This window comes from Neopsephotus bourkii, unplaced genomic scaffold, assembly GCF_033783945.1.
Source record: "Neopsephotus bourkii isolate Nb327-2 ecotype Australia unplaced genomic scaffold, CSIRO-AGI_Nbou_v1 NB_610, whole genome shotgun sequence".
NCBI classification, from domain to species: domain Eukaryota; kingdom Metazoa; phylum Chordata; class Aves; order Psittaciformes; family Psittacidae; genus Neopsephotus; species Neopsephotus bourkii.
In genome coordinates this window covers 156,254-184,057 of record NW_026901110.1, presented here as the reverse complement: position 1 = coordinate 184,057, position 27,804 = coordinate 156,254, and the positions used below count along the sequence as shown (strand labels likewise).

The 27,804-nt window shown below is 64.3% G+C and overlaps 3 protein-coding genes across 3 annotated transcripts; 1 reads left to right on the top strand and 2 right to left on the bottom strand.

The window, feature by feature from the left end:
• Nucleotides 1–162: 162 nt before the first annotated feature.
• Nucleotides 163–5,399, bottom strand: CAPG (capping actin protein, gelsolin like). Its single transcript, XM_061351841.1, has 9 exons — nt 5,353–5,399; nt 4,435–4,607; nt 3,746–3,900; nt 2,057–2,218; nt 982–1,131; nt 796–888; nt 553–685; nt 393–481; nt 163–322 (listed from the first exon to the last, which is right to left on the bottom strand). The coding sequence occupies exons 1-9, from the start codon at nt 5,373–5,375 to the stop codon at nt 257–259; spliced, it is 1,044 nt and encodes a 347-aa protein (XP_061207825.1). The 5' UTR covers nt 5,376–5,399; the 3' UTR covers nt 163–256.
• A 2,188-nt stretch (nt 5,400–7,587) lies between these two features.
• On the bottom strand, nt 7,588–27,361 carry POLD2 (DNA polymerase delta 2, accessory subunit). The gene is made up of 12 exons (XM_061351836.1): nt 27,292–27,361; nt 26,187–26,414; nt 23,853–23,974; nt 23,143–23,266; nt 22,647–22,761; nt 22,224–22,422; nt 22,073–22,153; nt 21,579–21,736; nt 21,360–21,487; nt 21,174–21,275; nt 20,914–21,099; nt 7,588–7,599 (listed from the first exon to the last, which is right to left on the bottom strand). The coding sequence occupies exons 2-11, from the start codon at nt 26,404–26,406 to the stop codon at nt 20,942–20,944; spliced, it is 1,407 nt and encodes a 468-aa protein (XP_061207820.1). The 5' UTR covers nt 26,407–26,414; nt 27,292–27,361; the 3' UTR covers nt 7,588–7,599; nt 20,914–20,941.
• On the top strand, nt 8,479–20,529 carry AEBP1 (AE binding protein 1). Its single transcript, XM_061351840.1, has 21 exons — nt 8,479–8,764; nt 8,899–9,321; nt 9,568–9,627; nt 11,529–11,600; nt 11,697–11,786; nt 12,123–12,233; nt 12,331–12,420; nt 13,129–13,206; nt 13,288–13,362; nt 13,438–13,547; nt 14,154–14,293; nt 14,380–14,464; nt 14,553–14,697; nt 14,789–14,877; nt 14,968–15,091; nt 16,472–16,668; nt 17,598–17,777; nt 19,119–19,461; nt 19,556–19,695; nt 19,769–19,868; nt 19,957–20,529. The coding sequence occupies exons 1-21, from the start codon at nt 8,530–8,532 to the stop codon at nt 20,502–20,504; spliced, it is 3,435 nt and encodes a 1,144-aa protein (XP_061207824.1). The 5' UTR covers nt 8,479–8,529; the 3' UTR covers nt 20,505–20,529.
• Nucleotides 27,362–27,804: the final 443 nt, after the last annotated feature.

Genomic DNA, 27,804 nt, shown 5'->3' with positions numbered 1-27,804 from the left:
AAAAGGATGAGGATGGGACAACATGGGGATGGGATGGGGATGGGAAAATGGATGGGGATGGGCAAAAGGGTGAGGATGGGACAACATGGGGGTGGGATGGGGATGGGATGGAGAAAGAAGGGATGGAGATGGGGCTGGCAGAGGGATGGAGCTGGGGACAGCATGGTTATAGAGCAGGGCACAGGCAGTGGCATGGAGCTGGTACCAGCCCTGTGAAGCCGCAGCCTGGGCACTGACCCCATGGGCTCCCGTTCCCTCACTTCCAGGCAGTGAAGAACTGCTTGAAGAGCGGCGTCTCGTGGCCCTGGGGCAGGATTTCCACCTGGGGGGCAGGGATGTGGGGACGCTGCCTGTGCCAGCCCGTGCCCCCCATCCCTCCCCACTGCACCCACCTGCGTGCGGGGCGAGTGGCCCATGCGGGCGATCACCTCCTCAGCCACCCTCAGGGCCGCCTGGCGCTCCTGCTCGTTGGCCTTGCGCCCTATGGACAGGGACGTCAGAGCCCCATAGGGGATGGGCACTGTCCCCATCCCTATCCCCATCCCTGGGTACCTTTCCACACATAGACCTTCCCTCCGGCACCATTGTCCAGCACGAAGCAGTCATCGGAGCAGAGCACGCTCTGGTTGAAGGGGCTGCTCGCAGCCACTTGGGTCAGGTCCATGCGCCCCGTTGCATCCGACACCTGTGCGGGGACAGGGGGTCAGCTGCAGCATCCCTCATCCGTGCCCTGCCCCATGCATCCCATGGGGCCACCATGGTGTTCCCAGCGCTGGTGTCCCACCATGCCCTTGCCTTGTAGAGGATGGCTGCCCGCGCATTGCTCTGGTCGGCCACGGCGTCCTCCTCGGGGGTGCCCTCTGGCAAGGGGGGTTTGGGGCCCAGCACCTGCAGGGAGAGCGGACTCAGGCCTTAGGAGCACCCCCAGGGGCATTGGGGACCCCCTCTCCTCCCAGTGAGCACATGGGGGTCCTCCCGTACCTGGAGCATCTCCGGTGGCTCCTCGCCATCAGCCACGATCTCCAGGCGGGCTCTGCCCCCCCGCTCGCTGTCCCGGATGGCTGCGGCCAGCTCCTGCGCCCGGCTGCGCTCCAGCGCGTTGCACCCGGAGCCGCACCAGACCAGGAGGCTCTGGGGACAGGGAGAGGGGTGGTGGGGATGGAGCCATCGGTGGGGGCTTCAACCCCGCTCAGCCGGGATGGGGATGGGGCAGTCACAGGCAGACGGCACCCAGACAGACATAGGGGTGGATAAATGGGTGTCCCAATGGATGGATGGATACAGGGATGGATAAATGGGTGTCCCAATGGATGGATGGACACAGGGGTGGATAAATGGGTGTCCCAATGGATGGATGGACACAGGGATGGATAAATGGCTGTCCCAATGGATGCATGGGTACAGGGATGGATAAATGGCTGTCCCAATGGATGGATGGACACAGGGATGGATAAATGGCTGTCCCAATGGATGGATGGACACAGGGATGGATAAATGGCTGTCCCAGTGGATGGATGGACACAGGGATGGATAAATGGCTGTCCCAATGGATGGATGGACACAGGGATGGATAAATGGCTGTCCCAATGGATGGATGGACACAGGGATGGATAAATGGCTGTCCCAGTGGATGGATGGACACAGGCAGATGGGTAAATGCCTGTCCCAATGGACGGATAGACATCCAGATGGAGAAACACCCCAGCAACCACACATGCCTATGGATCAGGGAACCCCCCAACTGACTGATGGGCACCCCAAGACACAGAACTCTCTAAGGACAGCCGGACACCCCTATGGATGGAGCCAGTGGACAGATGGCTACCTTGAAGGGCAGGCAAACAGCACAACAGACTGATACTCGGAGGGACAGGGAGACACCCCAGCAGACAGACACCCCAAGGCAGACACCCCTGTGTGTGCATGGGCACCCCAAGAGAAGGACAAACAGCCAGGGCACCCCACTGAGAGCCCAGGGGACAGATGGGCACCCAGCAGCATTGCCCTGGGTGTGGGGCACAGGGAGGGGATGATGGGGACAGAGCCCCCCCCGCACCTCGCCCAGGTCAAGGATGAAGCAGTCTCCGGTGTTGAAGCTGCTCCAGGCCAGGTCCCTCTCGCTGGCCCGGATGTTCCTCCTGCCCTTGACCTGGTAGAGCCGGTGCCCGGGGCTGGCGCTGGGGCGCGGGGCCTTGAACGCCGAGGCCACGCCACCGTCCTGCAGCATTGAGGGGTTGGGCGCCCATGGTGGGACCAGCATCCACCAGGGATGCTGAGCACCCAGTAGATACCAAGCACCCAAGGGGTGAGGGCTCAGTGCACGGCCCAGCACTCAGTGGGGATGATGAGCACTGAGTACAGGTCCTGAGCACCCAGAGGTGATGCTCGGCACCTACCAGGAAGGCATCGAGCACCCAAAGGTGATGCTGAATGCCAGGCATCTGGTGGTGATGCCCTCAGCAGGATGCTCTATACGTGTCAAGGATGCTGAGCACCCACCATGAGGGCTGAGCACCTACCAGTGATGCCCAGCACCTAGAGGGGAGTCCCACATGCTCACTGGGGATAAGTGAGGGTGCCAAGAGCTTGGTGGTGATGCCAAGCACCAGGTCAGGATGCTGGGCACCAGGTCAGGATGCTGAGCACCGGGTTAGGATGCTGAGCACTGGGTCAGGATGCTGAGCACCGGGTCAGGATGCTGAGCACCGGGTCAGGATGCTGAGCACCAGGTTAGGATGCTGAGCACTGGGTCAGGATGCTGAGCACCGGGTCAGGATGCTGAGCACCATGCGGGATGCCGAGCACCATGCGGGATGCTGAGCACGGGGTCAGGATGCTGAGCACCATGCGGGATGCTGAGCACTGGGTCAGGATGCTGAGCACCGGGTCAGGATGCTGAGCACCATGCGGGATGCTGAGCACCGGGTCAGGATGCTGAGCACCATGCGGGATGCTGAGCACCATGCGGGATGCTGAGCACTGGGTCAGGATGCTGAGCACCGGGTCAGGATGCTGAGCACCGGGTCAGGATGCTGAGCACCATGCGGGATGCTGAGCACCGGGTCAGGATGCTGAGCACCGGGTCAGGATGCTGAGCACCGGGTCAGGATGCTGAGCACCGGGTCAGGATGCTGAGCACCGGGTCAGGATGCTGAGCACCGGGTTAGGATGCTGAGCACCGGGTCAGGATGCTAAGCACGGGGTTAGGATGCCGAGCACCGGGTCAGGATGCTGAGCACGGGGTCAGGATGCCGAGCACCGGGTCAGGATGCTGAGCACCATGCGGGATGCTGAGCACCATGCAGGATGCTGAGCACCATGCGGGATGCTGAGCACTATACGGGATGCTGAGCACCATGCAGGATGCTGAGCACAATGCGGGATGCTGAGCACTATACGGGATGCTGAGCACCATGCAGGATGCTGAGCACAATGCGGGATGCTGAGCACCATGCAGGATGCTGAGCACTATGCGGGATGCTGAGCACCATGCAGGATGCTGAGCACCATGCGGGATGCTGAGCACCATGCGGGATGCTGAGCCCCATGCGGGATGCTGAGCCCCATGCGGGATGCTGAGCCCCATGCGGGATGCTGAGCACTGGGTCAGGATGCTGAGCACCATGCGGGATGCTGAGCACTGGGTCAGGATGCTGAGCACCATGCAGGATGCTGAGCCCCATGCGGGATGCCGGTGCTCAGTGGATGCTGAGTGCCGGGAGCACCGTGGGGCTCTCAGCGGTACCTGGTAGGTGACGCCGTGCGGGAAGTACTGCATGAAGAGGTCGGACTCGTTGCCCTGCACCTCGCGGTGGGTGACGGGCCGCTCCCCCAGCAGCGCGTTCAGCTGCGTGGACAGGAGGGCGCAGGCCCTCTGCTCGTCCTGCGAGGAGTCCCGGCCTGCGGGCACCGGCTGTGAGCTGCGGCTGCCCCCGCAGCCCCCGGTACCTGGTACCCAGCGAGAGCCGCGGCTGCCCCCGCAGCCCCCGGTACCTGGTACCCAGCGAGAGCCGCGACTGCCCCCGCAGCCCCCGGTACCTGGTACCCAGCGAGAGCCGCGGCTGCCCCCGCAGCCCCCGGTACCTGGTACCCAGCGAGAGCCGCGGCTGCCCCCGCAGCCCCCGGTACCTGGTACCCAGCGAGAGCCGCGGCTGCCCCCGCAGCCCCGGTACCTGGTACCCAGCGAGAGCCGCGGCTGCCGGCCCCCGGTACTGGTACCCAGCGGAGCCGCGGCGCCCCCGCAGCCCCGGTACCTGGTACCCAGCGAGAGCCGCGGCTGCCCCCGCAGCCCCCGGTACCTGGTACCCAGCGAGAGCCGCGGCTGCCCCCGGTACCTGGTACCCAGCGAGAGCCGCGGCTGCCCCCGCAGCCCCGGTACCTGGTACCCAGCGAGAGCCGCGGCTGCCCCCGCAGCCCCCGGTGCCCAGCGCGCACCCAGCCAGAGGTGCAGGTGCGCCCGCTCCTCGGGGCCGTTGTGCAGCACCAGGTACGCGTCCCCCGAGAAGAACAAGCCCCAGCTCCGCTCCGGGACCTCCACCGGCCGCAGCTTCTCCACCCTCCAGATGTGCAGCCCCGGGAGGGAGGCGGCGGGGCCGAAAGGGGAACCGCTGGGGGGAAAAGGGGTTGCGGGGGGGAGCGGGGGTGGTTGGGGTGATAGGGGGTGATGGGGAGTGGGGGATGGTGATGGGGGGTGATGGGGGTGTGAGCAGGGGATGATGGGAGGTAATGGGGGTGATGGGGGTGATGGGGGTGATGGGGGGTGATGGGGGGTGATGGGGGTGATGGGGGGTGATGGGGGTGGTGGGGGGTGATGGGGGTTGATGGGGGGTGATGGGGGGTGATGGGGAGTGATGGGGAGTGATGGGAGGTGATGGGGGTATGAGCAGGGGGTGATGGGGAGTGATGGGGGGTGATGGGGGGTGAGGGGGGTTGATGGGGAGTGCAGGATGGTGATGGGGGGTGATGGGGAGTGATGGGGGGTAGGGGGGGTGATGGGGGTGTGAGGAGGGGATGATGGGAGGTGATGGGGGTGATGGGGAGTGGGGGATGGTGATGGGAGGGTGTGAGCAGGGGGTGACGGGGGGTAATGGGAGGGTGATGGGAGGTAATGGGGAGTGATGGGGGTGATGGGGGGTGATGGGGGGTGATGGCGGGTAGGGGGGTTGATGGGAGGTGATGGAACGTGATGGGGGGGTGTAAGCAGGGGGTGATGGGGAGTGACAGGGGGTGATGGGAGGATGATGGGGGGGTAATGAAGGGTGATGGGGGTGTGAACAGGGGGTGATGGGGGGGTGATGAGGAGTGATGTGGGGTAATGGGAGGCGATGGGGGGGGTTGGGAGGAAGGTAGTACCTTGTGGGGATGGCGGTGTACATGGCGTCAGGGTGGATGGATGGACCTGAGGACAGACACAGTAAGGTGAGAACCAGGAGGTCAAGGACACCCCAGCAGGGAGACGGATGCCCCAGTAGAGAGACAGACACCCCTAGGAACAGACGGCTGCCCCTGTGGATAGGGGGACACCCCTACAGACAGACAGACACCCCGATAAACGGGCACGCAGGAAGACAGAGAGACAGACAGAGAGCACAGCGGGTGGGGAGCCCCCCAGGGCGGGCAGATGGACCCCGGGATGGGCAGGCACAGACCCCCCCCTCCCCAACAGAACCCCCCCAACAGACCCCCCCCAACAGACCCCCCCCAACAGAACCCCCCCAACAGACCCCTCCCAATAGACCCCCCCCCAAGAGACCCCCCCCAACAGAACCCCCCCAACAGGCCCCCCCTACAGACCCCGTTGCTCGCAGCGGCTGCACCAGGACTCAAGGATGCCCCAAGCAGCCGCGGGGCACCCGGAAGACGTCGGAGGTGACTCAGGAGCAGGAAAGGGTGGGGACGGGACAGGACGGGGGGGGGATAGCCTTGTGTGGGGCCCCCCCCACTGGGAATGGGGCCCCCCCACTGGGAACGAAACTCCCCCACTGGGAACGAGACCCCCACACTGGGAACGGGGCCCCAACACTGGGAACGGGGCCCCCCACTGGGAATGGGGCCCCCACACTGGGAACAAGACCCCCACACTAGGAACGGGCCCCTCCCACTGGGAACGAGACCCCCACACTGGGAACGGGGCCTCCACACTGGGAACAAGACCCCCCCACTGGGAACGGGCCCCCCCCACTGGGAACGGGGCCCCCACACTGGGAACGAGCCCCCCCACTGGGAACGGTGCCCCCCCACTGGGAACGGGGCTCCCCCACTGGGAACGGGCCCCCCCCACTGCTGGGACCCCCCCTTCACCATCGTGGCGCTCTCCCCTCTCCATTGGGATCCCCATCCCACCATGAACCCCCCCCTGCACTGCTGGGACCCCCAACTCCACAGGGGCTGGGGCAGGGCTGAGGGGGGTGTACTGGGTGCAGGGGGCATACTGGGAGCTGCACTTGGGTTGTACTGGGAGGGGGTTGTACTCGGGTATGGGGGGGCTGTAATGGGGGTCTATGAGGGGTTGGGGAGGCTGTAATGGGAGCAGAGCTGGAAGGCGGGGGCATTACTGGAGGTTGTATGGGGCTCATTGGGAGGCAGTGGGAGCTGCACTGGAAGCATTGGGAGGCACTGGGAGCTCCACTGGGAGGGACTGGGAAGCACTGATAACATGAGGAGCTGCACTGGGAGCACTGGGATGGATTGGGAGGCCCTGGGAGCTGCACTGGGAGGGACTGGGAAGCGCTGATAACATGAGGAGATGCACTGGGAGCACTGGGATGGATGGGGAGGCGCTGGGAGCTGCACTGGGAGGCACTGGGAAGCACTGATAACATGAGGAGCTGCACTGGGAGCACTGGGATGGATTGGGAGGCACTGGGAGTTGCACTGGGAGGGACTGGGAAACACGGATAACATGAGGACCTGCACTGGGATGGATTGGGAGACACTGGGAGCTGCACTGGGAGGAACTGGGAAGCACGGATAACATGAGGAGCTGCACTGGGAGCACTGAGGGGGATTGGGAGGCACTGGGAAGCACTGCTAACATGAGGAGCTGCACTGGGGTGGATTGGGAGGCACTGGGAGCTGCACTGGGAGGCACTGATAACATGAGGAGCTGCACTGGGAGCACTGGGATGGATTGGGAGGCACTGGGAGCTGCACTGGGAGCACTGGGATGGATTGGGAGGCAATGGGAGCTGCACTGGGAGCACTGGGATGGATTGGGAGGCACTGGCAGCTGCACTGGGAGCACTGGGATGGATTGGGAGGCGCTGGGAGCTGCACTGGGAGGCACTGGGAGCTGCACTGGGAGCTGCACTGGGAGCACTGGGATGGATTGGGAGGCGCTGGCAGCTGCACTGGGAGGCACTGGGATGGATTGGGAGGCGCTGGGAGCTGCACTGGGAGGCAGTGGGAGCTGCACTGGGAGGCACTGGGATGGATTGGGAGGCGCTGGCAGCTGCACTGGGAGGCACGTGGCGTGCTCCCCGCAGCCCCCCCGCAGCATGGCTGGGCCGTGACTCACGCGTGGGACGAGTGCGAGCGGCCTCAGCCCCAGCGCGGCCCGGGGAGCCTGCGGGCCCCGGGGGGGGGGGGGGGATGCTCTGAGCGGTGCGGGTGCGGTGCGGGCCGTGCGCAGCGGGGCACGGTCCCTGCGGGCGGTGCTGCCCGGCCCGTGTGTGCGGTGCCTGCTCCGTGCGCGGCTCTGGGCGATGTGCGGGGGGGGGGAGGGGTCCAGATGTGCTGTGCACGCAGAGCCATGGATGTGATGGGAGCGTGCCCGGGCCCGTGTGCCCGCACAGTGCCGGGGGGTGCGGGGCCAGCGCCCGCTCCCGTGCAGAGCTGGTGCCGCCTGGTGCCCGTGCGGTGCCGGTGCCGTCCCAGCACCGCACAGTGCTGGTGCTGCTGCTGCCAAGCGACCCCCATGCAGTGCCAGTGCCATTGCAGTGCCCGTTCGGTGCTGGCGGCACTGCCGAGCGGGTCCTGCGCACTGCCGGTCCCGTGATGATGCCGGTGCCGGTCCCGGTCCCGTTGTTCCCGATGCCGGTCCCGTGATGATGCCGGTGCCGGTACCGTGCTGATGCTGGTCCTGGTGCCGGTCCCGTTGTTCCCGGTGCCGGTCCCGTGCTGATGCCGGTCCCGGTCCCGGTCCCGTGCTGATGCCGGTCCTGGTGCTGGTCCCGTGCTGATGCCGGTCCCATTGTTCCCGGTGCCGGTCCCGTGCTGATGCCGGTGCCGGTCCCGGTCCCGTGCTGATGCCGGTCCCGGTCCCGTGCTGATGCCGGTGCCGGTCCCGTGCTGATGCCGGTCCCGGTGCCAGTCCCGTTGTTCCCGGTGCCGGTGCCGGTGCGGGTCCCGTGCTGATGCCGGTGCCGGTGCCGGTCCCGTTGTTCCCGGTGCCGAGCGGTTCCCTCTCTCCGCCGTCCCCCCGCCCCATTCGCCTCCGCTCCATCGGTGCCGCCCCCGCCCGCCCCCGCCGCCGCCCCCCGTCCCCCTCCCGCTCTCCCGTTCCCGGCCCGGTCCCGGCGGCATCGCACGATGGGGCCGCCCCGGTCGTGCCTCGTGCTCGCGGCCGCGCTGCTGCCGCTGCTGCCGGCCGGGGCCGCACCGGGACCCTCCGAGCCCGGACCCGCGGTCACCGACGCCGAGATCGAGGCGTTCCTGCGCGGCCTCCTCGGCACCGGAGACCGCGACGGGGATGGGGATGGGGACGGCGACGGCACCGACCTGGGCTTCGGCATCGACCCGAGCATCGGCACCGGCAGCGACACCGGTGAGCGAGGGCGCCGCGGGGGTGCAGCGGGGAGGGACGGAACCCCTCGGCCTGGCCTTGGCGCCCCTCACCCCGCGGCGGGGCGGCTGCAAACCCCCCCCCCCCCCTTTTCCCCTCCGTTCTCCTCCCTCCAGGCTCCCCGGGGCTGATGGAGCCCGAGAAACCCAAGAAGGGAAAGAAGGAAAAAGCTCCAAAACCCACCAAGAAGCCCAAGGAGAGAGCGCGGGGCTCCAAGAAGGACAAGGACAGGGACAGGGGCCGGGATAAGGACAGGGACAGGGACAGGGGCCGGGACAGGGACAAGCCCCCCAAGAAGCCCAAAGAGAAACCCCCAAAAGGCTCCGAGAAACCACCCAAAGGCTCCAAGAAGCCCAAGGAGAAGCCACCCAAAGCCACCAAAAAACCCTCTGGCAAGAAACCACCGGAGCCCCCAACACCTCTCCCGGAGCTCCGCATCACCCCACAGCCCCCATGGGGCGAGGATGAGGAGGGGACACCCCAATTCCCAAAGCAGGCTTTGCCCTACGAGGAGGAGGAGGAGGATGGGGGTGGCAGAGGTGAGTATTGGGGAGCCCCATCTCTCCACCAGCAGGGTTTTGGGGGGTCTTGGCACATCACAGCATCACCCTGTGCCCCACAGCTCCCAGCTGCCCTGGCTTTGTCCCCCTGGGGTCATGCTCCCCCATCAGCCTTCCTCTCACCATGGGCTTTACTGCCTGGATGGGCTGGGTTTGAGGCTGGGTTTGGGGCTGGGATTGGGGTCTGGGGTCCCCAACAGGGCCTTGCTCTGTCCCTGTCCCCAGGGGAGCCGGAGGAGACACCAGTGTGGGAACTGGGCCGGGAGGACTCACATCCAGAGCCTGGTGAGTGCCCTGGCCCCGGGCCACTGCCCTGGGTATTGGGGCCACCTCCCTGTTCCCCAATGCCACCCCCTGCACCCCATTGCCACCTCCCTGCACCCCATTGTCACCTCCCTGCACCCCATTGCCACCTCCCTGCACCCCATTGTCACCTCCCTGCACCCCATTGTCACTTCCCTGCACCCCATTGTCACCTCCCTGCACCCCATTGTCACCTCCCTGCACCCCATTGCCACCTCCCTGCACCCCATTGTCACCTCCCTGCACCCCATTGCCACCTCCCTGCACCCCATTGCCACCTCCCTGCACCCCATTGTCACTTCCCTGCACCCCATTGTCACCTCCCTGCACCCCATTGTCACCTCCCTGCACCCCATTGTCACTTCCCTGCACCCCATTGCCACCTCCCTGCACCCCATTGCCACCTCCCTGCACCCCATTGTCACTTCCCTGCACCCCATTGCCACCTCCCTGCACCCCATTGTCACCTCCCTGCACCCCATTGTCACTTCCCTGCACCCCATTGCCACCTCCCTGCACCCCATTGTCACTTCCCTGCACCCCATTGCCACCTCCCTGCACCCCATTGTCACCTCCCTGCACCCAAATGCCACCCCCCTGCACCCCATTGCCACCTCCCTGCACCCCATTGTCACCTCCCTGCACCCCAATGCCACCTCCCTGCAGCCCATTGTCACCTCCCTGTTCCCCAATGCCACCCCCTGCACCCCATTGCCACCTCCCTGCACCCCATTGTCACTTCCCTGCACCCCATTGCCACCTCCCTGCACCCCATTGTCACTTCCCTGCACCCCATTGCCACCTCCCTGCACCCCATTGCCACCTCCCTGCACCCCATTGTCACTTCCCTGCACCCCATTGCCACCTCCCTGCACCCCATTGCCACCTCCCTGCAGCCCATTGTCACCCCCCTGTTCCCCAATGCCACCCCCTGCACCCCATTGCCACCTCCCTGCACCCCATTGTCACTTCCCTGCACCCCATTGTCACCTCCCTGCACCCCAATGCCACCTCCCTGCACCCCATTGTCACCTCCCTGCACCCCATTGTCACCTCCCTGCACCCCATTGTCACCTCCCTGCACCCCAATGCCACCTCCCTGTTCCCCAATGCCACCCCCCTGCACCCCATTGCCACCTCCCTGCACCCCAATGCCACCTCCCTGCACCCCAATGCCACCTCCCTGCACCCCATTGCCACCTCCCTCCACCCCATTGCCACCTCCCTGCACCCCATTGCCACCTCCCTGCACCCCAATGCCACCTCCCTGTTCCCCACTGCCACCTCCCTGCACCCCAATGCCACCTCCCTGCACCCCATTGCCACCTCCCTGCACCCCATTGCCACCTCCCTGCACCCCAATGCCACCTCCCTGTTCCCCACTGCCACCTCCCTGCACCCCATTGCCACCTCCCTGCACCCCAATGTCACCTCCCTGCACCCCATTGCCACCTCCCTGCACCCCAATGTCACCCCCCTGCACCCCATTGCCACCCCCCTGCTCCCCAATGTCACCTTCCTGCACCCCATTGCCACCTCCCTGCACCCCAATGTCACCTCCCTGCATCCCAATGCCACCTCCCTGCACCCCAATGCCACCTCCCTGCACCTCAATGCCACCTCCCTGCACCCCAATGTCACCTCCCTGTTCCCCAACATCACCTCCCTGCACCCCAATGTCACCTCCCTGCACCCCAACATCACCTCCCTGCACCCCAATGCCACCTCCTTGCACCTCATTGTCACCTCCGTGCACCCCAATGCCACCCCCCTGCACCCCAATGTCACCTCCCTGCACCCCAATTTCACATCCCTGCACCCCAATGCCACCCCCTACCCCAGAACCCCCCCCATGCCCCTTTCCCAAGTGCCCCCTCCCACAGAGCCCCCCACGGAGCCGGAGCCCCCGACCCTGGACTACAACGAGCAGCTGGAGCGGGAGGACTATGAGGACTGTACGTAGGGGTGCAGGGGGGTGGCATTGGGGTCCCTACTGCTGCTGGGGGGCTCCCCCGGCCCCCCCAGTCACCATCACCCCACACTGTCCCCAGTCGAGTTCATTCGCCGCCGGCAGCAGAAGCCCCCCAAGCCCCCCCGCAGGAAGAGCCCCCCGAGGGTCTGGCCCCAGCCCGAGGAGCCACGTGAGTGGGGCAGGATAAAGGGGGTGACAAAGAGGGGGGACAGTGCCCAGTGATGGGCACCGAGGGGAGCATCGCTTCGGGGCAGCTTGGAGCTGGGGTGGGCGTGGGGACAGGAGGAGGGGACCCCATGGGGGTGTGGGGAGCTGTGGGTTTATAAATGGGGGGGGCCTGTGGGGATGTGGGGACCCTACAGGGATGCGGGGTCCCTGCGGTGATCCCACTGAAACATGGGGGACACCACAGGGACATTGGGACCCTATAGAGGCACCCTACGGGGGCACTGTGGAGGTGTGGGGACCCCATAGGGTCCCATGGGTTCCCTTTTACCCTCCCCAGTGACACCGGTAGAGACCCCCCCAGCGCCCCCCCCAGCGCCCCCCCCAATGCCCCCCCCTGCACCCGAAGGGGACTACGATGAAGGCTTCTTGCCACCGGACTACGATGACTGTGAGTACCCCAGGACCCCATCCCTGTCCCCATGGGCCCCACAGGCCCTCCTGTGCCCCAAAGGTGTGTCCCAGCCCCCCCCCCTTTGCACCCACAGTCTCCTATGGGCTGCCCCCCCCACCGAAGCCCAGGAAAACCCTGGATAAAGGGGATGAGATGGAGACGGACGAGGAGAAACTGAAACCCGGTGAGAGATGGGCAGGGGCTGGGTCCTGGGTGGGGGACATGTCCCTATGGGGGGTGACATGGCCCTATGGGGGGTGACATGTCCTTATGGGGGGTGGCATGTCCTTATGGGGGGGTGACATGGCCCTATGGGGGGTGACATGGCCCTATGGGGGGTGACATGTCCTTATGGGGGGTGACATGTCCTTATGGGGGGTGACATGGCCCTATGGGGGGTGCATGCCCTATGGGGGGTGACATGTCCTTTGGGGGGTGCATGTCCTTATGGGGGGTGACATGGCCCTGTGGGGGGTGACATGTCCTTATGGGGGGTGACATGGCCCTATGGTGGGTGGCATGTCCTTATGGGGGGTGACATGTCCTTATGATGGGTGACATGGCCCTATGGGGGGTGACATGGCCCTATGGGGGGTGGCATGTCCTTATGGGGGGTGACATGTCCTTATGATGGGTGACATGGCCCTATGGGGGGTGACATGGCCCTGTGATGGGTGCCATGTCCTTATGATGGGTGCCATGTCCCTATGATGGGTGCCATGTCCCTGTGATGGGTGCCATGTCCCTATGATGGGTGCCATGTCCCTATGATGGATGCCATGTCCCTATGATGGATGCCATGTCCCTGTGATGGGTGCCATGTCCCTGTGATGGGTGCCATGTCCCTATGATGGGTGCCATGTCCCTATGATGGGTGCCCCATCTCCAGTAGGGAAGCCCAGGAAAGGAAGCAGCAGCAAGGAGGAGGAGGAGGACCCGTGGGCAGAGGAGAAGGGCCGGGACCGCAAAGGTGGGTGCTGCGGTCCCCATCCCCATCCCCATCCCCTCGCCCCCCCTAGGATCTACCCCCACCACTGTGCCCCCTTTCCAGGGAAACCCAAGAAGCCGGGTGGGAAGAAATGGGAGCCGGATGAGGATGAATGGGAGCCTCAGGAGGAGAAGACGAGTGAGTGTCCCTGCTTCACGGGGCAGCGGTCACCCCGCTGTGGGGCGATGGCCATCACCCCCCCATTGTCCCCAGGCTGCCCCCCCATCGGGCTGGAGTCCCACCGCATCGAGGATGAGCAGCTCCTGGCCTCATCCATGCTGCGCCATGGGCTGGGTGCTCAGCGCGGGCGCCTCAACATGCAGGTGAGGGGCACCCATCCTGCCTCTCTCCGCCCCCCTCCCAAAGCCAGGGGACCCCCAGACATGGCACAGAACCCCAGCCTGGGTTGGGTTGGAAAAGACCTTAAAGCTCACCCAGTTCCAACCCATGCCACGGGCAGGGACCCATTCCATAGAGCAGCTTGCTCCAAGCCCCTGTGTCCAACCTGGCCTTGAGCACTGCCAGGGATGGGGCATTCACAACCTCCATGGGTACCCCCCTCAGCACCCTCACATAAATCACTTCTTCCTTATCTCCAACCTGAACTCCCCCTGTTTCAGTCTGAACCCATCACCCCTTGTCCCATCCCTACAGTCCCTGATGCAGAGCCCCTCTCCAGCATCCTTGCAGCCCCCTTCACACACTGGAAGCTGCTCTGAGGTCTCCACGCAGCTTCTCTTCTCCAGCCCCAATGTTCTCAGCCTGGCTCCATACAGGAGCTGCTCCAGCCCCTGAGCATCCCCGTGGCCTCCTCTGGACCAGCTCCACCAGCTCCTTACACTGGGGCCCGTGCACACAGAGGGGTTCCGGGTTCCCCATCCATCACAACCAAGCGATGCTCAATGTCCCTCTCTCTGTCCTCACCCCAGGCAGGCCCCAATGAGGACGACTTCTTCGACGGGGCTTGGTGCGCCGAGGACGACAGCCGGGCGCACTGGCTCGAGGTGGACACGCGCCGCACCACCAAGTTCACCGGTGTCATCACCCAGGGACGCGACTCCCAGATCCAGTAGGGGAGCAGGGGCTGGGTTTGGGAACGTGGGGTGGGGGAGCTGATGGGGACCCTGCTCCCAACCTGTCCCCTTCCTCCCGCAGCGAGGACTTTGTCACCAGTTTCTACGTGGGCTTCAGCAACGACAGCCAGAACTGGGTGATGTACACCAATGGCTACGAGGAGATGGTAGGCACCCCAAAAGTGGTTAAGGGGGGCAATAGGGACCTTTTGCCCCCCAGTTTGGCTATGTCTTCCCCCTCCTTCCCCATGGCAGAAGTTCTATGGTAACGTGGACAAGGACACGCCGGTGCTGACCAAGTTCCCCGAGCCCATGGTTGCCCGTTACATCCGCATCTACCCCCAGACGTGGAACGGGAGCCTCTGCCTGCGCCTCGAGGTCCTGGGCTGCCCCCTCTCCAGTAAGAGCCACCCCAAGGAGTGTGGGGGGGCTGTGGAGGGGGGGGTGGCATCCCTGCAGTGCCCATCACCGTGTCCCTGTGCCCTCTGCAGCCGTCAGCAGCTACTACAGCCAACAGAACGAGGTGACCTCCACCGACAACCTGGACTTCCGCCACCACTCCTACAAGGACATGAGGCAGGTGAGCACCTCCCTAGGGGGGGGTCCTCCATAGGGGTGGGTTCAGCCCCACCAGTACTACCCCACCTCGCCCACCCCCTTGTGCCCGCAGCTGATGAAGGTGGTCAATGAGGAGTGCCCCAGCATCACCCGCATCTACAACATCGGCAAGAGCTCGCGTGGGCTGAAGATCTACGCCATGGAGATCTCGGACAACCCCGGCGAGCATGAGACTGGTGAGGGAGGAAGGTTCTGGAAGGGACCCGGAGCAGGCAGGGGTGCAGGCGTCACCCTGAGCCTGTGTCCTGGGTGCAGGCATCGCCCTGAGCCTGTGTCCTGGGTGCAGGCATCACCCTGAGCCTGTGTCCTGGGTGCAGGCATCACCTGAGCCTGTGTCCTGGGTGCAGGCGTCACCCTGAGCCTGTGTCCTGGATGCAGGCATCACCCTGAGCCTGTGTCCTGGATGCAGGCATCACCCTGAGCCTGTGTCCTGGATGCAGGCATCACCCTGAGCCTGTGTCCTGGGTGCAGGCATCACCCTGAGCCTGTGTCCTGGGTGCAGACATCACCCTGAGCCTGTGTCCTGGGTGCAGGCGTCACCCTGAGCCTGTGTCCTGGGTGCAGGCATCACCCTGAGCCTGTGTCCTGGGTGCAGGCATCACCCTGAGCCTGTGTCCTGGGTGCAGGCATCACCCTGAGCCTGTGTCCTGGGTGCAGGCGTCACCCTGAGCCTGTGTCCTGGGTGCAGGCATCACCCTGAGCCTGTGTCCTGGGTGCAGGCATCACCCTGAGCCTGTGTCCTGGGTGCAGGCGTCACCCTGAGCCTGTGTCCTGGGTGCAGGCATCACCCTGAGCCTGTGTCCTGGGTGCAGGCGTCACCCTGAGCCCGTGTCCTGGGTGCAGGCATCACCCTGAGCCTGTGTCCTGGGTGCAGGCATCACCCTGAGCCTGTGTCCCGGGTGCAGGCATCACCCTGAGCCTGTGTCCCGGGTGCAGGCATCACCCTGAGCCTGTGTCCCGGGTGCAGGCATCACCCTGAGCCTGTGTCCTGGGTGCAGGCATCACCCTGAGCCTGTGTCCTGGGTGCAGGCATCACCCTGAGCCTGTGTCCTGGGTGCAGGCATCACCCTGAGCCTGTGTCCTGGGTGCAGGCATCACCCTGAGCCTGTGTCCTGGGTGCAGGCGTCACCCTGAGCCTGTGTCCTGGGTGCAGGCATCACCCTGAGCCTGTGTCCTGGGTGCAGGCATCACCCTGAGCCTGTGTCCTGGGTGCAGGCATCACCCTGAGCCTGTGTCCTGGGTGCAGGCGTCACCCTGAGCCTGTGTCCTGGGTGCAGGCATCACCCTGAGCCTGTGTCCTGGGTGCAGGCGTCACCCTGAGCCTGTGTCCTGGGTGCAGGCGTCACCCTGAGCCTGTGTCCTGGGTGCAGGCATCGCCCTGAGCCTGTGTCCTGGGTGCAGGCATCACCCTGAGCCTGTGTCCTGGGTGCAGGCGTCACCCTGAGCCTGTGTCCTGGGTGCAGGCATCACCCTGAGCCTGTGTCCTGGGTGCAGGCGTCACCCTGAGCCTGTGTCCTGGGTGCAGGCGTCACCCTGAGCCTGTGTCCTGCCCGCAGGTGAGCCCGAGTTCAGGTACACAGCCGGGCTCCATGGGAATGAGGTGCTGGGCCGGGAGCTGCTGCTCCTGCTCATGCAGTTCCTATGCAAGGAGTTCCAGGATGGCAACCCCCGGGTGCGGAGCCTGGTCACCGAAACCCGCATCCACCTCGTGCCCTCCCTCAACCCCGATGGCTACGAGCTGGCCCGCGAGGCGGTGAGGGCATGGCAGGGATGGGGCAGTGGGTGGTGTCGTGGTTTATGTGCTGAACCCAGGATGATGGGATGTGCGTGGTGGATGTGGGTGGTGGATGCGGGTGGTGGATGCGGGTGGTGGATGCGGGTGGTGGATGTGGGTGGCGGATGCGGGTGGTGGATGCAGGTGGAGGGATGCAGGTGATGGATGCGGGTGGTTGGATGCAGGTGGTGGATGCGGGTGGTGGATGCGGGTGGTGGATGCAGGTGGAGGGATGCAGGTGGTGGATGCGGGTGGTGGATGCGGGTGGTGGATGCAGGTGATGGATGCGGGTGGTGGATGCGGGTGGTGGATGCGGGTGGTGGATGTGGGTGGTGGATGCGGGTGGAGGGATGCAGGTGATGGATGCAGGTGATGGATGCAGGTGATGGATGCAGGTGGTGGATGCGGGTGGTGGATGCGGGTGGTGGATGCGGGTGGTGGATGCGGGTGGTGGATGCGGGTGGTGGATGTGGGTGGTGGATGCGGGTGATGGATGCAGGTGGTGGATGCGGGTGGTGGATGCGGGTGGTGGATGCGGGTGGTGGATGCGGGTGGTGGATGCGGGTGGTGGATGTGGGTGGTGGATGCGGGTGGAGGGATGCAGGTGATGGATGCGGGTGGTGGATGCAGATGGTTGGATGCAGGTGGTTGGATGCAGGTGGAGGGATGCGGGTGATGGATGCAGGTGGTGGATGTGGGTGGTGGATGCAGGTGGAGGGATGCGGGTGATGGATGTGGGTGGTGGATGTGGGTGGTTGGATGCAGCTGGAGGCATGCAGGTGATGGATGCAGGTGGTGGATGCGGGTGGTTGGATGCAGGTGGAGGGATGCAGGTGGTTGGATGTGGGTGGTTGGATGCAGGTGGAGGGATGCACCCTCCAGCTCACGGCTGCCCTGGGCTGCTGCAGGGCTCTGAACTGGGCAACTGGGCTCTGGGCCACTGGACAGAGGAGGGCTACGACCTCTTTGAGAACTTCCCTGACCTGGCTTCAGCCCTGTGGGCAGCTGAGGACAGGAAGCTGGTACCTCACAAGTTCCCCAACCACCACATCCCCATCCCTGAGCACTACTTGGCTGAGGACGCCACGGTGAGCTGCAGAATGGGGCATGGTGATGGGGATGTGATGGGGCAGTGAAGGGGAGGTGATGGGGAGGTGATGGGGCAGTGATGGGGAGGTGATGGAGCAGTGAAGGGGAGGTGATGGGGAGGTGATGGAGCAGTGATGGGGAGGTGATGGGGCAGTGATGGGGAGGTGATGGGGCAGTGAAGGGGAGGTGATGGGGCAGTGATGGGGCAGTGAAGGGCAGGTGATGGGCAGGTGATGGGGCAGTGATGGGGCAGTGATGGGCAGGTGATGGGGCAGTGAAGGGGAGGTGATGGGCAGGTGATGGGGCAGTGAAGGGGAGGTGATGGGGCAGTGAAAGGGAAGTGATGGGGAGGTGAAGGGCAGGTGACAGGGAGGTAAATGGAAGGTGATGGAGCAGTGAAGGGGAGGTGATGGGGCAGTGATGGGCAGGTGATGGGCAGGTGATGGGGCAGTGAAGGGGAGGTGATGGGGCAGTGAAGGGCAGTTGATGGGGCGATCATGGGCAGGTGATGGGGCAATCATGGGGAGGTGATGGGGCAGTGATGGGCAGGTGATGGGGAGGTGAAGGGGCAGTGATGGGGAGGTGATGGGGCAGTGAAGGGCAGGTGATGGGGCAGTGAAGGGGAGGTGATGGGGAGGTGATGGAGCAGTGGAGGGCAGGTTGATGGAGCAGTGAAGGGCAGGTGATGGAGCAGTGATGGGCAGGTGATGGGGAGGTGATGGAGCAGTGAGGGGAGGTGATGGGGCGATCACGGGCAGGTGATGGGGCAGTGAAGGGCAGGTGATGGGGAGGTGATGGGGAGGTGAAGGGGAGGTGATGGGGAGGTGATGGAGCAGTGAAGGGCAGGTGATGGGGAGGTGATGGGCAGTGATGGGGCAGTGAAGGGCAGGTGATGGGGCGATCATGGGCAGGTGATGGGGCAGTGAAGGGGAGGTTGATGGGGCAGTGAAGGGCAGGTGATGGGGAGGTGATGGGCAGTGATGGGGCAGTGAAGGGGAGGTTGATGGGGCAGTGAAGGGGAGGTGATGGGGCGATCATGGGCAGGTGATGGAGCAGTGAAGGGCAGGTGATGGGGCAGTGAAGGGCAGGTGATGGAGCAGTGAAGGGCAGGTGATGGGGCAGCGATGGGGAGGTGATGGGGCAGTGAAGGGGAGGTGATGGGGAGGTGATGGGCAGTGATGGGGCAGTGAAGGGCAGGTGATGGGGCGATCATGGGCAGGTGATGGGGCGATCATGGGCAGGTGATGGGGCGATCATGGGCAGGTGATGGAGCAGTGAAGGGCAGGTGATGGGGCGATCATGGGCAGGTGACATCTCACACCACCTACCCCCTTTGGCAGGTAGCGGTGGAGACGCGGGCTGTCATGGCGTGGATGGACAAGAACCCCTTCGTGCTGGGAGCCAACCTGCAGGGCGGGGAGAAGCTGGTGTCCTACCCCTTCGACACAGCCCGTCCCGTCAGCGAGACCCCAGCGGCCGCCCCACGCCCACCGGATGAGTACGAGGACGAGACCCCGGAGCTGCAGGAGACCCCCGACCACGCCATCTTCCGCTGGCTCGCCATCTCCTACGCCTCGGCCCATCTCACCATGAGCGAGCCCTTCCGCGGCGGCTGCCACACACAGGACATGACCAACGCCATGGGCATCGTGCAGGGCGCCAAGTGGCATCCCCGGGCAGGCAGTAAGTGGGTGCCACGCTGCACGGCACCAGTTTGTCCATCACGTGGAGGTGGGAGCGAGCAGCTGGGTGGGTGCTTGCCTGTTTTGTCTCGCAGGCATGAATGACTTCAGCTACCTGCACACCAACTGCCTGGAGCTCTCCATCTACCTGGGCTGCGACAAGTTCCCCCATGAGAGCGAGCTGCAGCAGGAGTGGGAGAACAACAAGGAGTCTCTGCTCACCTTCATGGAGCAGGCAAGTGCTGGAGGCACCAGGCAGGGAGCGGGCCTGCCCCACACAGCTCCTCTCATCCCCCTTCCTGACCCAGGTCCATCGGGGCATCAAGGGCTTGGTGACGGACCAGCAGGGAGAACCCATCGCCAACGCCACCATCGTCGTGGGGGGCATCAACCACAACATCAGGACAGGTAGGTCGCAGGGCAGGGTGTGGGGCAGGGTGCTGGCAGTACCGTGCCACCTCTTCCACACAGCACCGTGTCCCCTCGCTGCCTGCAGCCAGCGGTGGGGATTACTGGCGCATCCTGAACCCCGGTGAGTACCGCGTCTCGGCCCGCACCGAGGGCTACAACCCCAGCGTCAAGACCTGCAGCGTCCTCTACGACATCGGGGCCACCCAATGCAACTTCGTGCTGGCGCGCTCCAACTGGAAGCGCATCCGGGAGATCATGGCCATGAACGGGAACCGGCCCATCCGCCGCATCGTGCCAGGCCGCCCCATGACGCCCCGCGAGCGCCTGCGCCTGCAGATGCGCCTCCGGCACCGCATGCGTCTGCGGCAGCAGATGAGGCTCCGGAGGCTCAATGCCACCACTGCTGCCAGCAGCCCCACGGCCCCGCTGCCCACCACGGCCATGCACTCCTTCAGCAGCACAGCCTATGTGCCCTGGAGCCAAGAGCCACCCACAGCCGGCACCTGGGAGATGGAGACCGAAACAGAGGTGGTCACCGAGGTGGTGACCGAGACGGAGACCTGGGAGCTGGGCACAGGGACGGTGCAGCCCTTCACCACGGCCGAGACCTACACCGTGAACTTTGGTGACTAGGGGTGCCTGTCCCCTCGTTCCTGCCTCAGCCGCAGGCTCCGGCATCGCTTCCAAGCAGGGCTCCAGCTCCTCACCCATGCTGCTTCCATGCTGCTGCTCGCCCCAAGGCTGGGTGGCTGCGGAGCATCCCCCGTGCTGCGCTCCAGGGCCGGCAGCAAGAGATGCGCTGCTCCATCCCTGAGACATGGGATGGAGTGAAGCAGTACACAGCCCTCGCCCCATCCTGGTGGGGTGGGCAGGGGTGGTCCTGCTGTCCAGGGCAGGGCCCGACGGAGGCAGGCACAGCCCCACTCCCCTCCACACATTTTGGTACACAAATAAATCAAGTTATATTGGTAAGAGAATCTCTCCTTTGCAACCAGCAGCTCCGTGCCAGCGCTCCCAGGAGGACGGCTGGGAATGGCACAAGGGGGTTTATTGAGTCCATGCCTGCTCCATCAGTGCTTGACCTCCATGTCCCCATCATCATCCTCAGCCCCGAAGCCAGAGAAGGAGATGGGCTGGCAGCTGAGATCGCGCAGGTTGATGAGGCAGGCGGTCTGCGTGGTGCTGAAGGTGGGCACTGTCACTAGCAGGACCTGCTGCCCGTTGTCCCCTATAGACACAGGCGGATGAGCCCCCCCTCACACCCTGGCACAGGGTTGGGGGTGCTGCAGGCGCAGAGCTCACCTGTGAGCAGCTTGGACTGGAAGCGGGGAGCATTGCCGCAGAAGTAGACGTGCGGGCACTCGGTGACGATGAATGGGTCCACGTTGTAGAAGGGGTAGCAGCCTGGGAGGGGTGGAAACAAGGGGGTCAACTTGCACCCCCTCAGCAACACCCACCCAGCTCAGCTGCCACCAGCCCTTGCCTCACCCAGCGTGTCCGGTGCTGTGGGGCAGATGTGCCCTGCCAGCAGGGTCCATTCCAGGATCTCCAGGTAGTCATCCATGCTGCTGTACTTGAAGATGTCACTGACGTTTTGACCCGATGTCCCCAAAAACCTGCGTTTTGGAGGTAGAAAGAGGGGGGTCACCCGGTTGTACCCCCCATGACTCAGCCCACGGTCCCAGAGCTGCTCACAGGATGCTTTACCTGACGCCATCCACATCGGCCTGGTAGGGGTTGGTGACCAGGCGCAGCGTGGCGTAGGCGCTGGCGAGGGGCAGCATGCAGTGGTGCAGCGGCTGCTGCGGCAGCATGTAGTTGGTGGGGTCAAACTCACCGGGCATCACGTCCACAGGCACTGAGCTCTGTGGGGATCAACAGGGATAAACCACCCCCTGAAGGGGCTGGGAGCAGCTGGAGCTGCTGCCGGCTCTGCCTTGCTCCCCCATTTGGCTCCTGCTGCATCCCACAGGAAGCCTCTCTTGGCTTCACCACACAGAGCAGATGCTGGGAACCGGGCCGGGCGCTGCGTTCCCTTTTGGCACCACATGGACTGCTCAAAGGGAACGTGTGGCTGGGGAAGGGGCCTCCCTGAGCCCTTGGGCTGCTGGCAGAGCATCATTCCCTGCCTCGGGAGCCAGGCACCCTCCCTCAGCAGGCCCTGATTCCCTGGCCAGCCCCATCCTGCTCCACATGCTCACACAAAGCTGCAGCAGGATCTCATCCAGCATCTTCATGGCCTCCACACTCGCTGCCTGCGTCTTCTTGGTCAAGTACTTGGCCTGGGTCATAGGGGAGACAGTGAGGAAAGGACCCTGTCCCCTCGCTGGTCCCTCCCTGTCCCCATCGTACCTTGTTGAGGGTGTCCCGGCTCTGGGTGGTCTGGCTCAGCATGTTCCCAGCCAGGATGACGCGGGAGATGTGTGCGGCGCAGCTCTGCTGGCCCTCGGCACCCAACTGCCCCGTGACCACGTCCAGCAGCAGTTGGGTGCTCAGCAGGGACTCACCACTGCCACTGCCCAGCCCCAGCCCCGACGCCAGCAGCACGAACCTGCACAGGCACAGGCAGCAGCTGTGATCCCTGAGTGCACCCAGCCCTGCCTGCTCCATCCCTGCCTGCAATGAGGTGCTTCAGAGAGCTGGGGTAGGATCATGAGCCCCCGTACGTGGTCTCTTGGCACAAGGCACCCACCCCACCAGGCCCAGGGGACAACTGGTCCCAGGGCTCGGGGACAGTGGGGACACAGTGCCAGCCCCTCCTGTCCCTGCACTCACCGGTCGGAGCTGGGCCCATTGCGGGGCAGTGCTGGGGGCAGGCTGGCGAAGCAGTGATCCTCCACCAGGAACTTCCCGGTGTCCTGCTCGTAGCCATACACAGCAAAGATGGTCCCTATGGCACAGAGTGGATAGTCACCCCCAGCCCGAGCCCTGAGGTGGCTGCCAGTGAGGGTCCGTGTCACGAGGATGGAGCCAGGCTCTTCTCAGTGGCAAACAATGATAGGACAAGGGGCAATGGGTGCAAACTGGAACACAAGAGGTTCCACTTAAACCTGAGAAGAAACTTCTTCTCAGTGAGGGTGACAGAACACTGGAACAGGCTGCCCAGGGAGGTTGTGGAATCTCCTTCTCTGGAGCCATTCAAAACCCGCCTGGACACGTTCCTGTGTAACCTTATCCAGGTGTTCCTGCTCCAGCAGGGGGATTGGACTGGATGAGCTTTTGAGGTCCCTTCCAATCTCTGACATACTGGGGTACTGTGATGCTGTGCTACCTGTCACCAGCTTCTGCACCTCGACAGCTCCTTCCAGCTTGATCCGCTGCAGCTCATCCTCCAGGATCAGCTCATCGGAGGGGTCGATGTACTTGGGCCGGGGTGGCTGTGGCACCAGGTTGTGCTGGGGGAGACACACACAGGGGAGGCTGTGACAGCCCCAGCGATGGCAAAGAGCCCTTCCCCATCCTGGCCAAACTCTGCTCATGGAAACCAGCCCTGGTGCTGCTGCGGCACCCAGAGGAGCTGCTTTCACCCAACTGTTCCTGCAGTGCCCAGCAAAGCCTGGGAGAAGAGGAACTGGGACATGGAGCTCTGGCTCACCTCTGGAAATGTGTTTGCAGTCACCACCCTGCATATCCCAACCCGTATGCTTCAAACTTCCCTGTGAGCCGGCCATGAGGATGGAAAAGCTTCCCTGGACACCCCCCTCATCCTCACCCTCCAGAGCAGGGAAAAGGGGTTTGCTCTGCTAATCCCACTGGATCCACATACTCCAAGGGCAGGAAAAGCAATGCCAAGCTGGGAGCAAGGGGTGGCACTAAGAGTGATGGGGTGGGCACAGAGATTATTACCCACCAGCTCCCTAGGTTGAACCCCTGGCAGCTCCCACTTCACTACAGCAAGCATGAGGGAAGCGATGGGAAGGCGGCTGAGGTCTTGGTGTGTGCTGGCCCATTCCCCAGAGGAGGAGGCTGTTCCCTCCTTACCTCCTCGCTGATCTCCCTTAGGATGGAGGGCTGCAGCTGCATGGCCTTGAAGAGCGTGCCCACCACGCAGCACTTCTCTCCTGCCTGCAGCTCGGAGAGCTTCCGCAGCGCGATGTCATCCCCTGCGGAGAGAACCGGGGCTCAGCCACGCTCCGGGCACAGCTCAACGGGCCCAGATGTGAGGCAGTGAGGGAATGAGGGGCAGGTTCCCATTCATCCTCAAGGCACGGAGCTCAGCTCACATGTGTGGGCCAGATGGGGCCAGCAGAGCACAGCCAAGAGGCAGCACTGGTGGAGGGGAAGCTTGGCCATGCCCAGCCGTTCCCAAGAAAAGAGGGAGCAAGGAATGGGGACTGGTGTGCTGGGCATGCAGCTGGTGCTCCTGCCCTTAGGCACGAGGGGCTGGTGCTGCTGCTCTCCATCAGGAGATGACACTAACACCCGTTGAACAGGCAGGAGAGATCACTCCCCCCCTGTTAAGGCTGGATCCCTATCACAACCAGCCATTTGGGGGGATCCCAATGTGAAGGCAGTGGCAGGAAAGGCACAAACGGGATCCCCAGAGGAAACCAGGCCAGGAACCAATCTGTGCCTCAGAAAGTGCAACCAGCAGCACAGCCCCAGCACTCCATCCCCTCTGCAGGCAGAACCCACATCTCCAACACCACAAGCTGAGCCCCATCCTGTACGTGTCTGGAGGACTTTTATCTCCCGCTGTTTAAAGCAGCTTGTGAAGCCCATCCATGCCTCCATCCATGCCTCCACCTCCATCCTGCAGTGAGCAGGACTGGCTGCCAGGCGCTGCCAGGCTCCCCTCCCAGAACAACACTGCCAGATCCCGCTCTGTACCGGCTCCTCCAGCCTTGCTGTGTGCCGGGGGGGGGGTTCCCCCCCCCAGAAACCTCTCCCTTTGCTCCTCACGCGCCTGCTGAACGTGACTGCGGTCCATGGCAAGGGCCCTGCTGGGATCACAGGCAGCCGGGGCTCAGCAGAGCTGGAAACACGAGTTCATCCATCCCAGGAATGCAAACACTCGGAGTCAGGAAAAACAATCCCGGTTTGGTTTCTTATTCTTGGCTCTCCCCCCCAGCTCAGGGGGACGGGGCTGCACTCTGCACACACAGACCCAGAAATCCCATCCCATGACTCCACACATGGAGCTTTAGGAAAGCGCTGCTTCCCGTCACCACGGCCCAATCCAGCTCCATGGAAGCGGCCGCAGCCTCAGCCCCACACAGCCCAGGGGCTGGGGAGAGGAAGGTAAACAAGCAGCCGGCCCAAAAAGCGCCTTAGAAGGGCAAAGCTGAGAACTCGGCTGGGCCAGGAAGGTGGAATTGGATCATGGGCTTTACCATGCCAGAGATGTGGTTTTAGGAACGCTGGGACACTGCCTAGCAGGGATAACATTCCCAGGAACACATGTGGGGTATTGAACCCTCAAAAGTATCTATAAAGTGAGGAAAGCAGAGGGGCTCTGTGAGCCTGAGGGACCCAGGGAGTTGGGACCATGTGAACATCATGGACTTCAACAAGGCCAAAGGCAGGGTCCTGTCCCCAGCACAAGCACAGGCTGGGGGCGACTGCATGGAGCAGCCTGAGGAGAAGCACTTGGGGCTGTTGGATGAGAAGCTCCCCATGGCCTGGCTTCAGTGAGCACTTCAGACCAGAACACCCCCGTGTGCTGGGCTGCAACCTGCAGAGCGTGAGCAGCAGCTCAGAGGGATCCTGCCCCTCTGCTGTGCTCTGGGGGGATCCCCCTGCAGCCCTGCTCCAGCTCTGGGGCAGCAGCACCAGAAGGATGTGGAGCTGTTGGAGTGGGTCCAGAAGAGGCCATGGAGCTGCTGCGAGGGCTGGAGCAGCTCTGCTCTGGAGCCAGGCTGAGAGAGCTGGGCTGGGTCAGCCTGGAGAAGAGAAGGCTCCTGAAGGGGAGACCTGAGAGCAGCTCCAGTACCTAAAGGGGCTGCAGGGAACCTGGAGAGGGGCTTGGGACAAGGGCCTGTAGGGACAGGCCAAGGGGAATGGCTTGAACCTGCCCGAGGGGAGACTGAGCTGAGCTCTTAGGCAGAAGCTCTTCCCTGTGAGGGTGCTGAGGCGCTGGCACAGGGTGCCCAGAGAAGCTGTGGCTGCCCCATCCCTGGCAGTGCTCAAGGCCAGGTTGGACACAGGGGCTTGGAGCAAGCTGCTCCAGTGGAAGGGGTCCCTGCCTGTGTGTAGTTGGAGCTGGAGGAGCTTTAAGCTCCCTTCAACCCAACCCAGTCTGATTCTATGAAGCTCCCAGTGCACTGCCTGTGGGGCTCTGTCCTCCTGCCCCACAGACGGGGTCTCCCCACTCACCCCACTTGCTCCGCGCGCGCTCCTGCAGGATGGGCCGCATGCGGGCCAGGCGCACGGCGTAGATGTGAGCGTACTGGTGCCCGAAGCTGCGCTCGCCCAGGCGGAAGGGCTGGGACTGGTCCGTGTACCCCGACACCGGCACCCGTGCGAACGTGGGGGGCTCGGCCGAAGGGGGGCTCAGCAGCCCCTGTGCCTTGGGGGCTGCCTGCTCCGAGAACATGGTAGGGGCTGGGGGGGGAGTGTGGGACAGGGACTGGGAAAGAGAATGGGAAAACTCAGGATACAGGAACGCTCCTGGACACCAAAACACTGCCTGCACCCCGCAAAAACACTGCCCCGGACCCCCAGAACAACCCCGGAACCCCAAAACAACCCCGGATACCCCCAAAACACTGCCCCTGACCCCCAGCACAACCCCAGAACCCCAAAACAACCCCGGATACCCCCAAAACACTGCCCCGGGCCCCCAGCACAACCCTGGAACCCCCAAACACTGCCCCGGACCCCCAGAACAACCCCGGAACCCCCCAAAACACTGCCCGGACCCCCAAAACAACCCCGGATACCCCCAAAACACTGCCCCGGACCCCCAGCACAACCCCGGAACCCCCAAACACTGCCCCGGACCCCCAGAACAACCCCGGAAACCCCAAATACTGCCCCGGACGCCCCTAAAACAACACTGAACCCCCCCAAACAACACCGGACCTCCAAAACCACTGCCCTGAACCCCCAAAAACAATCCCGAACCCCCCCCAAACAACCCCGGACCCCCCCAAAACAACCACGGACTCCCAAAACAACCCTGAACCCCCCAAAACAACCCCGAACCGCCCCCCCAAACAACCCTGGACCCCCCAAACACTGCCTCGGACCCCTAAAACAACCCCGGACCTCCCCCAGACAACCCCGGACCCCCCCAAACAACCCCGGACCCCCCCCAAACACTGCCCTGGACCCCCCCAAACAACCCCGGACCCCCCCCAAACAACTCCGGACCCCCCCAAACACCCCCCTCGGGCACCGGGACCCCCTCCGGGCCCTCTCATCACCAGGACCCCACAGAGACCCCCCCAAACACCACCCCCAGGCCCCCCCCCGGTACCCAGGTCACGCACGGGTCAGAGGTCGCGCTCCCGGTATCACGGACCCGCCATGAGGAGGGGGGTGGGGGGCGGGGAAAGAGAAAAGGCGCGAACGGCGCCGCCACCGGCGGAAGTGGCGTAGCCTTGGAGCGGAAGTTGCGTCAAGGCGGGGGTCGCCGTGGCAACCGCTGGCGGCGTTACCATGGGAACGGGAGGAAGGGCGGGTACCGGGCCCCACCGCCACCCATCGCCATGGGGGTGCACGGGGGACACTTGGGGGTCCCGTGCCCCCACGAGGGGGGGGCCTCTCCCTGCACTGGGGACATGGCAGCCCCCTGGGGACACCAGGAGGGCTCTGGGGGTGCAGAGCTGCCTCCCTGCCCAGGGACACTGCAGAGGGATGGATGGGGGTGCTCAGAGGGACCCCAATACCCCAAGGGGTGCCTCATCGCTGGGGGCCACCTGTGTGCCCCCCCTGTGTGGGGTGGGCTGGGACCTGCTGCGTTTTGGGGTGCTGGGGGTGGGATTTAGCC

What these genes read in the sequence shown, in the direction of transcription:
- CAPG (XM_061351841.1), bottom strand. Translation starts at nt 5,375, where the DNA reads ATGTACACCGCCATCCCCACAAG. An exon ending in AGCCACCGGAGATGCTCCAG is followed by an intron (nt 889 to 981) that starts GTACGGGAGGAC and finishes CTCTCCCTGCAG; the next exon opens with GTGCTGGGCCCCAAACCCCC. An exon ending in GGGCAGCCATCCTCTACAAG is followed by an intron (nt 686 to 795) that starts GCAAGGGCATGG and finishes GTCCCCGCACAG; the next exon opens with GTGTCGGATGCAACGGGGCG.
- AEBP1 (XM_061351840.1), top strand. Translation starts at nt 8,530, where the DNA reads ATGGGGCCGCCCCGGTCGTGCCTCGTGCTCGCGGCCGCGCTGCTGCCG. An exon ending in GGACGCGACTCCCAGATCCA is followed by an intron (nt 14,294 to 14,379) that starts GTAGGGGAGCAG and finishes TTCCTCCCGCAG; the next exon opens with CGAGGACTTTGTCACCAGTT. An exon ending in CCCCGGCGAGCATGAGACTG is followed by an intron (nt 15,092 to 16,471) that starts GTGAGGGAGGAA and finishes TCCTGCCCGCAG; the next exon opens with GTGAGCCCGAGTTCAGGTAC.
- POLD2 (XM_061351836.1), bottom strand. Translation starts at nt 26,406, where the DNA reads ATGTTCTCGGAGCAGGCAGCCCCCAAGGCACAGGGGCTGCTGAGCCCC. An exon ending in AATGGGCCCAGCTCCGACCG is followed by an intron (nt 22,423 to 22,646) that starts GTGAGTGCAGGG and finishes GTGCCTGTGCAG; the next exon opens with GTTCGTGCTGCTGGCGTCGG. An exon ending in GCCGATGTGGATGGCGTCAG is followed by an intron (nt 21,488 to 21,578) that starts GTAAAGCATCCT and finishes TCCAAAACGCAG; the next exon opens with GTTTTTGGGGACATCGGGTC.